Raw genomic sequence first — 12,113 nt, forward strand, 5'->3', positions numbered from 1 at the left:
AATGGATGCTGAGGCAACATAATATTACTGCAAGAAAACAAGGTCTAGGCCATCTTGTCTTGACTAGAAGCCTGTATTTACCTGTTGAAGAAACTGCCAAACTGTTTTTTAAATAAATGGGACCATTTCACATTCCCAACAGCACTGTGAGAGAGGCCCATTTGTTCTCATGTTCTTACCAAAACATGATATGGTCAGACATGAACTTTTTAGCCATTTTAGTGGCTGTGTAATTCATTGTAACCTTATTTAATTTCCGTTCCTCAGTGACTCATGATGCTGATCACCGTTCACATGCTTATTACCACTTGTATCTTTGGTAAAATGTTCAAATAATTAGCACAATTAAAATAATTAGCACTGAGTTGTAAGAGCTCTCTATATTCTTTCTCAGATTCATTATTGGTATATAAGAAAGTTATTGACTTCTGTATTTGATTTTGTAAACTGCTACTTTGCAAAATTTTTTAGCAGTCTTTTGTTAGAGCTTTTTGGATCTTCTAGGTAAAGGATCATAGCATCTGCAAAACAGTGATATTTTGACTTCTTCTTTTCCCCTTCTCTTGCCTAACTACTCTGGCTAGAATTTAAAAATTATACTTGGGCACAATGTCTTTGTTTATTTTTATGTGGTGCCGAGGATCGAACCCAGGGTCTCACACGTGCAAGTCAGGTGCTCTACCGCTGAGCCATAACCCCAGCCCTCTGGCTAGAATTTTTAGCATTATATTAAATAGGAGTGTAAGAGTGGACATTCTTGTCCCAGATATTAAAGGAAATGCTTTCAATTTCCCATGAGGTTGGTTTTGGGGTTTCCATATATAGTTTTTATGATGTTGAAGTAGGTTCCTTATCTACTCAGTTCCTTCAGTGTTCTCACAAAGAATGGGTACTAAATTTTGCCAAAGACCTTTTCTGCATCTATTGAGTTAACTAAGTGATTTCTGTCTGTAATTCTACTTATGTTACCTGTTCTTTTCCCATATTTGTTGTACTCCTGTATTGGGTTTTATGTAACTCTTGGGAGGGAAATTTCTTGGGCTCTTATGTGTGGGCCTTTTCGGGTACAGTCTTACATTTTCAAAAAGTGAACAGAGAATGCAGAAGAGATGTAGCAGGTGATGGTTTCAGAAAGGAAGATACAGGAGAAACAAAGTAATGGGAGAGGGGAAGACAGAGCAATCAAATTTGGCTATTAGTATAAGAAATGAGAAAAAGAGAAATAAGAGAAACAAAATGAAAACACTACAAAACAAACCCAAACCATACAAATCAAAAAATGCAAACCCTCAAAAGACAAAGCAAGGAAAATTAACTACATTAAAAATGCTGAAGGGACTGGGGTTGTGGCTCAGTGGTAGAGTGCTCGCCTCCCATGTGTGAGGCCCTGGGTTCAATCCTCAGCACCACATAAAAATAAATAAAGGTATTGTGTCCATCTACAACTAAAAAAAATATTTTAAAAAAGGAAAAAAATACTGAAAATGAAGGAAAAAAGAAACAAATATGCACATGTATATATGCCCTGAACCACTCAGCACAGCAAGTACAGCAGCTGCTATGACAAACAGCATAGTTGTTCCTCAAAACACTAAAAATGGAATCACCTTATGATCCAGATAGCTCAGTTCGGGTATATATCCAAAAGATGAAAAGCAGGATCTTGAAGGGATGTTTGCACATCCATGCTCACTGCAACATTACTCACAATAGCCCCAGAGGTGTAAGCACCCAAATATCCATTATCAAGTGGATGAAGAAAATGTGGTATATACCATGGTATATAATTCAGCCTTTATTAAAAAGGAAGGAAATCCAGTCGTGTGCTACATCATGGATGAACCATGAGGACATTTTGCTAATAAGCCAGTCAAGACTTCTCAATCAAATACTGCATGATTCCACTTATATGAAATATCTATAGTATTCAACTCATGGAAACAGAAAGTAGAATGGTACCTATTAAGCGCTGCAAGGAGAGTAAACAGGTAGTTGTTGTTCAGTGAAAAGAGATTCATTTTGAAACATTTCAATAGATGTGGTACCACAATGATTACCATAGTTTTGAAAGGTGTACTGAAATCAGAAAGTGTGAGTCCTCCAGCTTTATTATTATTATTTTTTTCATGACTGTTTTGACTAGGCAGAGTTCCTTGAAATTCTGTAAGAATTTTAGGATTATTTTATTCTGTAAAAAATTGATAGGGATTGCATTTAATCTGTAAATCACATGGCAAAGTATGGATATTTTAAAAATACTGTCTTTCTATCCACAAACATGAGGTGTCTTTTCATTTATTTTTCTAATTTACGAACTTTCAGCAATTCTTTGTAGTTTTTGCTGTAGAAAGTCTTCTGTTTTCTTGATTGTTATTCCTAAGTGCTTTATTCTTTTCAATGCTATTGCAAATAGAATTATATTCTTTTAAAAAAATGTATCTTTATTTTGTTTATTTTTATGTGTTACTGAGGATCGAACCCAGGGCCTCACATATGCTAGGCGAGTGCTCTTCCGCTGAGCTACAACCTCAGTTCCTAGATTTATGTTCTTAATTTATTTTGGGGGTTTCTCATTGTATAGAAATGCAAATAATTTTTTAATGTTGATTCTGAATCCTTAAACTTTTCTGAATTTATTAGTTTTAACAGTTTTTTTTTTTTTGAGGAGGGGCATTGTTTCTTTGGGGGTTTCTACGTACAAGATTATATCAAAAACAGCTGCAAGTGGTCATGCTGGTGTATACCTGTAATTCCAGGTACTCAGGAGACTGAGGCAAGAGGATCACAGGTTCAAGGACAGTCTGGGCAACTCAGTGAGACACTGTCTCAAAAATAAAAAGGGATGGGGATGCAGTTCAGTGGCAGAACAGTTGTCTCGCCATGTGTGAGGCCCTGGGTTCTACCACCCCCACTAAAAAATAAAAATACAAACATAACTTTACTTCTTCCTTTCCTATCTGGATATCTTTTGTTTCTTCTTGTAAAACTGCTCTGGCTAGAACTTCTAGAACTATGTTGAATAGAAGTTGTGAAGCAGGAGGATCATAAGTTTGAGGCTGACTCCCCTGTCTTAAAATAAAAATGGCTGGGGATGTAGCTCAGTGGTAGAATGCCCCAGGGGCCAATATATTCCTTTTGTGAATAGGGAAAAGTGAACAAAGTTTGCTTTTTGTTGTTCCTACTTTAGAGGAAAAAATTTCAGTTTTCAATGTTGATTTCAGCTGTGGGCTTTTTATATGTGGCCTTTATCATGTCCAGGGATTTTCCTTGTGTTCCCAATTTATTGTTTGCATCATGAAAGGCTGGATTTTGTGAAATGTTTTCTGCAGCTATTGAGATGGTTATGTGGTTCCCCACTTCCTGTTCAGGTAGTGTGGTATATCATAGGATTGATTTTCATGTGCTGAAACATTCTTGCTTTCCAGAAATAAATCCCACTTAGTCATGGTATATACCATGGGTGCTAGTCTGTTTTCTATATTGTCTTAGGTATCAGGTTAAAGTTACTTAAGCTCTGTCCCCTTTACTATCCCTCCTTCACTCCTCTCGTTCAATAATTTCAAATGACATGTCTTCAGTTTATTGTGTTTTCTCCTTGACCAAGTCTATTGCTGAACTCTTGTTGCTTTTCAATTCTGTTACTGTATTCTTCATTTCTAAAACGTTTGGTTCCTTTTTATAGTTTCTCATGCTCATACATTCATTTTGTTCATGCATGCATTGTTTGCAAATTTCATTTATTTGTGTACTTTAGCTCATTAAGCATCTTTAACATGGTTATTTTGAATTCCTTGTCAGATAATACACAGATCTCCATTTCTTTAGGGATGGCTTCTGGAGATTTATTTTGCTCCTTGGTTGAGCCATGTTTTTCTATTTCATGTATGCCTTGTGCTCTTTTGCTGAGATCTGGGCTTGTGAAAAAACTGCCACCCACTTAATAAATGCTGTTAGGAATCGGAAAAACAAAAAATAAAAAAACCAACCCTGCCACTTCTCCCAGTCTTTACAGATTGGCTTAGTATAGGGTGATATCTTCACAGCTAGTCCAGCTAGATTTTTAGGGCCTCTCAAACGTTTTCTAGAACTGTAAGAGTTCTGACTGTGGGAATATATAGGATAGAGTTTCTCTGGTGAGCAAACTCCTGGAGAATAGACATCTTGTTTCCGACAGCTGGAACATTTTGCAGTGTTCCCCAGGAACTCTTAAGAAAACCAATGTATGCTTGGCAGGAGCACATATCATAAGCAAAAACATCTTACATTATGACCTAATGTAACCTAATGGTATAAATAAAACTGACAGTTAAGATGAGCAGCCATTTTTGCCTCTGAACCTTGCTTCTGTCTCCTTTTGATTTCTTTACTGTACCCATTAGATTTGAGTGTGTAAACTTCCAGATTTGCCATTTTAAGTCATATCTTGCTCCCCCTGGTGTCTGTCTGTGGTCCTGCAGTCTCTCTGGAGCTGCAACATGACTGCAGCAGATACCCCAGGCAACCAAAATAGCACACTGTTCCTGTCAGAGCTGCCAAGCCACACTGTCCAAAGTCAGTCCTTTGGGCAGACTCACTATAAACCAGAACATTGTTCATACATGCTCCTTTACCCTTTCCCTCCTGAAAGGGAAAACCTCTTGACCAGTTTCTAGAATTCTCAAAGGCAATTTGGTCCATCTACCTTGAAGTCAGTATCTCCATGGGAGAATCAGTCTGGAGCTTCCTATTCTGCCCTCTTGCTGATGTCACTTTCTACACATATTGACTTTTGAGTATTCTTATTTCTGCAGAAATGCTCCAGGCTCATCTTGTATATATCCCAACTCCAGCTTCAGGATCAACCAAGCACTTTGTTTCCTTTAATTGGAGAATGGTATTAGCAATAGCTCTCTGAAAGTACATGGGAGATAATAACCTACGAGACCTAACCCATGTCTGAAAGGCATTATTCTACCTTTATACTCATTTGCTATTGTGATGAGGTAGACTTTTATCTAACAAACTTTCCCTAAGAATTTGACAGTTCTCTTCTTTCTTTCTATGTTGCTGTTAAGAATACCAAAACATTACTGAGTATTCTTTTAAATATACCCTGTTTTTTTTCTTTCCTTCTTTATGTTCCAAGATTTCAGTTGTAAGCCTTGGAATATATTTTTATGCAGTGTGCTAGGCACTTGAAGATATCACTCGGTTGCCTTTACGTCCAGTGAAATTTACATTTACGAGTTCCCATCTTTTCTTTGTTCTTTCTGGAGTTCCTGTCATTTGGATCTTGGACCTCCTGGACTGAATAATTTGTTTCTCTTCTTTCCCACCTTCCATCTTTAATCATTCCAGCATTTGGAAAATTTTCTTAATATCACTTTCCAATGATTCTGTTAGCTTTAAAATTTCTGCTATTATGTTTTAAGTCAACAGGAGTGTTTTCTCCTCTGAGATTTGGCAGGCGGTAGTTCTCATTGCTTTCCATTTGACCTTTCTTCCATGTTAGATGCTTTCATTATAAAATCTGGTAATTATGGAGCGAGTCTCATAAATAAGAATTAGGACTTCTATAGTTTGGATCTTAATGGCACCCGAAGAGCCATGTGTTAAAGGCTTAGCTCCCAGCTTGGCACTACTGGGAGGTGGTAGAATGTTAAGAGGTGAGGCCTGGTGGGCAGTCTTCTTGTCATTGGGATGGGCCCCTTGAAGGGGGACTGTGGGACCCCCAACCTCTTCCTTTTTTGTCTTCCAGGCATGAGGTGACAAAAAAAAAAGGAAAAGGATTTGCTCCACCATGATGTGCTGCTTTGCCACAGGCCCAAAAGCAACCGGGCCAACCAAGAAGGGATGGAAACTGACAGAAGTTGTGAGCCCAAAATGAGCCTTTTCTCCTTATAAGTTGATTACTCAAGTATGTGTTATAATAACAGAAAGCTAACACGGCATGTACAACACCGAAGTAAAACAGTAACTATCAATTTTGAACTTAATTATAGGTTGGTCAGTGAGCCATTAGCTAATACCTGGTGTTAGAATTTTTACAATTTTCTTCTTTTAGTGGGCAGTATATATAAAGCCACATAAATCTTGTTTCCATTGCAGTAGTGTATAAAAAGCAAAGTGGCCTTATCTTATGCTAGGAAGGCATGTCTTTGCCAGGGGTTTGGGTCATAATGGATAGTCCTGGGTTAGGGTACAGGGCAGGGGTATAATCACATCAGAAAACTATCAAGGCAGAGGCAGTATCAACTGCCTTTTCCTAAATTCTGCCCTGAGCATCTCTTTGGTTAATTTTAACCTGGCTCTTCTGCAAGATGTTTCTGTGTTAGAGCCAGTTGACATGGTCCCAAAAGCTCTGAAACAGTGAGCCAAAATAAATTCTCCCCCTTCAGTTATTTGTCGGGTATTTGTTATAACCACGAATATAACTGCTTTCGGTAAGGTCTGAATCCTTCTAGGACTGGTTTGGGGAATCTTCCAAACTTGTAAATGCCCTTGTTTTCAACTCACTGATTTCCACCATCCAGGTTCACTTTATGTTAGAGTTTGGCTCTGGAATGCTACTAAGGTCTCAAGTGTTGCAAACTTAGACAACAGTGCAGCAATGTTCAGAGGGGGCTTTTGGGAAGTGACTGAACCATGAGGGCTCTTCTGATCTGTCAGTGGATATAATCCATTGATAGGTGAATGGATTACATGGGGGCACTGTTGGAGGAATTAGGTCACTAGGGGCATGTCTGGAAGGGTGCTTCTTATCTCTGGCCCTTCCTCTCTTTCTCCTTTCCAGCTGCTATGAGCGGAGTAGCTTTCCTAAGCTCTGACACACCCTTCTGTCATGTTTCGGCCACACTGAAACCTCTGAAAATGAGCCATAATAAACTTTTCCTCCATTAGGTTATGTCAGGTATTTTGATCAAAGTGATGAAGAGCTGACTAATATACTCTATTACCCTCTCATGCCAACTGTGGGGGTGTAGAGAGTTGTCTAGCCACTCTTCCCTATTTTCATGCCTTGCCTTTATCCTTAGCCCTAGAGGAAATTGGTACTGAGGATTCTGAGCTGTAAATACATTTCTTAATCCCTCTGTGGCCTATTTAAAACTGGGCTTTGTTGGGTCTACAAGTTAGTTAATGCCCATCTATCTGCTTTCCAGTTCCCCAAATTCTGGTAGTTGCTTCCTTTGATTTCTCCAACTTTGTGGGTGTGTTTGAGTGCATTTGTTGTAGCAGTCATCAGGATGTGTCATTCGGACTGTCCTTTTCAAAAGAATCTGATGTGGAAGTGAGCTGGCTGGCAGCTTCTGGCTGTTGTATTTTGAGATCCATCAAGGCATTTGTGCCAAGGCAATGATTCCTGTGGGCTACTCCTAGACACTAACTCACCAAGGCATGGGGCACAAAGGCAGGCAATTTCCACCAAACTCTAAACTCTGATGACAGGAATACTTGCCTGGAGACTCTCCACTGGCCTGACTACATTGCCTCAGAGCTGCACTGCTTTTTGTGTACTCGTCCTCCCTTTTCTCTTTTTATAAGAATCAGACCTATGCTGTAGTAGGAAGTAACCATGCTTGTTCTCGTCTCCTGTCATCCTTCATTTACGTTTCTTCTAATACACGTTTGTGCATCTAATTTTGTTTTGGTATATGCTTCTTTAAGGACTCAAACTGTCAACCAAGGTTTTAGGAAGAGGTGATATTAGGTTTATAATTCACTGTCTTAATACAGAAGTCACAATTAAGTTTTTATATGTTTAAAAGATTACAAGTCCAGTTTCATTAAATCATAGGAGAATGAATCACTTCTAACAAACATATCTGAAAGAGATTTTGATTTACTGAAACTTAAAATATGTCATCAAATTACCCAGGAAAATCCAGGTAGCAGAAATATATAACATGTTCATTTCTTTAAGAGGTCTCAAATTAGTTTTAAAAGGCCAAAATGATGTACATATAAGTATATATACTGTGCCATTTAAATCACTTCTACTTTCTGTAACTGAAGAACTCAAGTAGAGAAATAAACTATAAACTTTGTGGTGCTGAGGTAATATCATAACCTTTCCCCAACGTGACTGCATAGGTGTTTAAGGTTAAGTGTGAATATTATGTGAGGTCTCAAGCTAATTAATTAATCCCATTTGAATTTTAGGTCCAAAGCGGCCTATCAGACATGCACCTGAAGGAAGTATCTTCAACAGGTCCATGTGTACACAGGTATAGGCGATGGGTTTAAGTCAGGGAAAGGCTTACTGAACCACACTGATTATTCAATATTAGAAGTCTGCAGTTGTTGGCAACACAGAAACATACACAGTCTTCATATTCAAAGTCTTCATGGGGATGTCTTCTGTGATTTCTAGAATGGAAAGAAAAAATTTAAAAAACCAATATTCTATCTAGTACGAGTAAGTAACATATTTTAAAAAATGTTAACTGGCTATGTAGTAAGAAATCTGGCCTCATCCTAAGTAAGATTTTGTCTTTGTCCCTGCTTCTAAAGTTATCCTCTAAATCCTTGGAATTTCCTGATAGGAATGTCTTTGTCACTCATGGCAGCACGTGACCACACACAATAGTTGATGCTAATGAGATGACTCATGGTAGAGTTGGCACACCAGAAAGACTTACTGTATGATTCAGGGTGGGGACTGAGCCACACAGTATCAGTTGATATAGAAACCAGTCAGCTGTGGGAGCAATGAATCAAATCATGCCTATATAATGAAACCTCACTAAAACTGACACCAAGGCTTTGTGAGCTACCCTGGTTGGTAATACTCTGTACTGTCACATTTGAAGGAGGTAACATTGATGCCATTCTGGCCCTGGGGATAGGACAATGGAAATACTTGGTTCTTTCCTAAATTCTGCCCTGAGCATCTCTTTGGTTAATTTTAACTTGGCTCTTCTGCAAGATGTTTCTGTGTTAGAGCCAGTTGACATGATCCCAAAAGCTCCCCTCTGCATGAGGAGAAGAGGACCTGGAGCCTCTCATTTGAACCCCTGTAAGATTCTACCCATTAATCTCTTTCTTTAGCTGGTTCTAATTTGTATCCTTCAACTATAATAGACAATCCATGGGTGTAATACCTTTCTCTGAGTCCTTTTGGCAAATTATTGAACCTGAGGATGATTTGGGATGCCCCTGCCCCTGGAAGTTGTAGTTGGTGCCAGAAGTGATGGTGGTCTTGTGTAGATTCTTTACTTTGATTCACAGTTGAACCTTATCTCCTTGCAGTTGGAATGAGAAGTTTTGGGCAGACTACTGGAAACATCCAAAGGACCATTTCCTCACTTTACAGTGTGACTTACTCTGGGTACTGCCCAAGATGCTTTTTCCCCTCATAAGCATATATTTTACCAATAGAAAAAGTCTAGAAGGAGTGTCAACCCACTAGTACAGACATGCTTTCTAAAATAAAACTCTCTATAACTGGAAGAATATCCGAAGAATATCTATTCCAGGTAAGGGTGAGCAGGGGTACACGACAGGCCTAAGACATGTTGTTACTATAAAGAAGTCACCAAGGCTGAAGCGCTCATGTCAAAGAACACACAGGATTCAGTATGGCCAATGATGAAACCTTTGCACATCTAAAAGTATAATAAAGATGCAGTGTATTAAAACATACTAACTATAGGGAGAAAAGAAAGGAAAAAGAAATTTATAAGTTATTTGCCTACTGTGGTACATTTTGTCTCTGAGACAAAATGAGATCTGAATTTAAAAAGGAAAAGAACCAGCTTTCTCAAAAATAGCTGAGGTCTTAGCAGACAATTCTGGATGTGAAAAACCCTCTAAGCTGTCTCCTTAATGGTAATGACAGGATCTGGAGATGTTTAGAATTTAGGGTTAAACACAAGAAGATGCTGAAGAGTTTCTAAATTATAAGCATTTTGTGGTCTAATTTACTAGGTTATTAATACTTTATGAAAAAAAATTTAAAAGGCAAATTATAATGAAAATGAGACTACAGATACTGGACTGAAAAAGATACTGCACTGTAAGAAGTCCCAGCTTTGTGATAAGCTTGGGTAAGTCACCCTTATGCTCTTAGCTACTAAACTTTTGCCTGGCTAACCTCAGAGAAAAGGAACGGAGTAAGACAGTATAGGTAAGATCGCTGGTTGTATGAATCATGGTAGTATTATAAATATTGAATTCACAGAGACATGATTCTATCCGTGACCAATTCCAATCATTTAGATTACTTCTACTTTCTATACCTAAGAACTCAAGTACAGAAATAAACTTTGTGGGGCTGAGAAGCATGTGGTGATCAATGGATTCAAGGGCTAAGGAAAAGGAGGTAGGAATGTGCTTATCATGATAGGAAGTTACATGTCCTACAGATGATTCTTACCACCACACCACTGTGAAAGAACCATGTGTGTAGGAGGGAAAGTAAAAACAGCCTCCTGATAGAGGGAAAAACTCAAAGACGTAACTGGAAAGTCAGACAAGGCCCAGAACATGAAGGATCTTGTGTGCCAAGCTGAAGTTCTTGGAGTATTAAGCAATGGGGACCTTGGGGACTCTGAGTGGGGAACAGCATCATGGCAGGAATGTTCATGAAGACAATTTTGACGGAAGAATAGACGTAGACAGGTGAAATGGATGACAACACCCTAAACAAGGTGAGAGGATAAAAAACAAGGGAAAGTCACTGAAAGTAAATCTAAGGTAGAGTTGGCTGCTTTTCATTAAAGGGAGGGAGAGAGGAACTCAAGAGAAAATAAGGATTTGTACTTTATTAAGATCTTTTGGTGGTTTCTAATGGCTTAATGCTTTTTGTACTGAAGTCTGTGAAAGAGAAATTAGAAAAATCTCTTGGTCTACACCAACTAGGACGTCTAAAACAGCCCTCCTCAAGAAACTGGGACTTCAAAAAGGAACAGATAGCAAAGGGATAAATATGAATAAGATCTTTCACCAAAGGTGGGAGGGGAGAATGCACTGTTTAATAATAGCCTCCCCAACTACTTATCCACATTCTAACTTCCCAGAAGCTGTGAATGTAACCTTATTTGTAAAAAGAGGAAATAGAAGAGAAGGAAGCAATGTGACCAGGGAGCGATGGGGCTGCAAGGAAAGGATTCTTTCCTCAGCCTTAGGAGAGTGTAGCTTCACTGATATCTTGATTTCAGGCTTCAGAACGGTGGAAGAATAAATTTCTGTTGTCTTAAGCCACCCAGTGAGTGGCAGTTCACTGTGATGGCCCCAGGAAACCAGAACAGAAAGCAGGAGTCACTCAGCCCTACAGGGACATGCAGAACCTCCAGGAATTTCTGGCCTTGGGCATGATGGACTCAACTTTCTAAATACACTCTATGGCCCAAACAACTGAGCTGAAAGACAGTGTGGGTGAACAGTGTCTCCAAGGAACTAGAAGTGTTCCTTAATTTTAAGTGATCCTTAAAATTGGGCTTCAACAGAAACAGTATAGAATAAGCAAAACAAATGAGTGACATAAACAGAAAGATGGAAATTAATGAAGAATGTTTAAAAAAGGAAATGCTAGAAATCAAATCAGCACTATAATAGAAACAATGACTTCTATCAAAAAATATAAACCCTTAGGCATATCTTAGTAGAACTGCAGAAAATCAAAGACAATGGTAAAAATCTTGAAAGAATCCACAAGAAAAAAACACCTTATTATGGAGAAGAAAGAATAAATCAGCCAAAATAAACTGGACTATGGCATACAAGGATGAAGAGAGGGAAAATACAAACACATAGGAGAGAGGCAGGGTGGTGTCTCTTGAAAATGTCTCATCAAAGTTCAAGGAAGAGATGATTATTAGAGAAGGGATAAGAGGTTACTTTGGAACACACAATGCCTGGCAACTTTGCACAAGTGCTAAAAGACATAAACCCTGATTGAAAAACCTGCCTTATGCTTTGTAAGCAAAAGGATGGAAGGGCAGGAGATTTTGAGTTGGGATGGTGAAAAGGATGGCCATGAACAGATCCCAGGAAGGGAAGTTGTTTGGGAAATGACTCCAGAGGCACCAAAAGTGAAGTGCTGGGTGAATAAGCAGGATTCCATGACAAAACTCCAGTGAAGGCTATGATGTCAACAGAGAAGTTGACAAAAAGTGCCACCAAAACTGAAATCA

General features: G+C 38.7%; 1 protein-coding gene across 3 annotated transcripts in view; it reads right to left on the reverse strand.

Moving 5' to 3' along the window:
* Positions 1 to 2,623: 2,623 nt before the first annotated feature.
* Iars1 (isoleucyl-tRNA synthetase 1) overlaps positions 2,624 to 12,113 on the reverse strand; it is a 64,477-nt gene continuing 54,987 nt past the window's right edge. For all 3 annotated transcript variants that reach the window (XM_026406953.2, XM_026406951.2, XM_077792391.1), the window contains one exon: positions 2,624 to 8,346. In XM_026406953.2, coding sequence (XP_026262738.1) covers positions 8,264 to 8,346 — 83 coding nt within the window. In that variant the 3' untranslated portion in view covers positions 2,624 to 8,263. The remainder of the gene's footprint in view (positions 8,347 to 12,113) is intronic.

This window comes from Urocitellus parryii, chromosome 13 (assembly GCF_045843805.1).
Source record: "Urocitellus parryii isolate mUroPar1 chromosome 13, mUroPar1.hap1, whole genome shotgun sequence".
In the NCBI taxonomy this organism is placed as follows: Eukaryota; Metazoa; Chordata; class Mammalia; order Rodentia; family Sciuridae; genus Urocitellus; species Urocitellus parryii.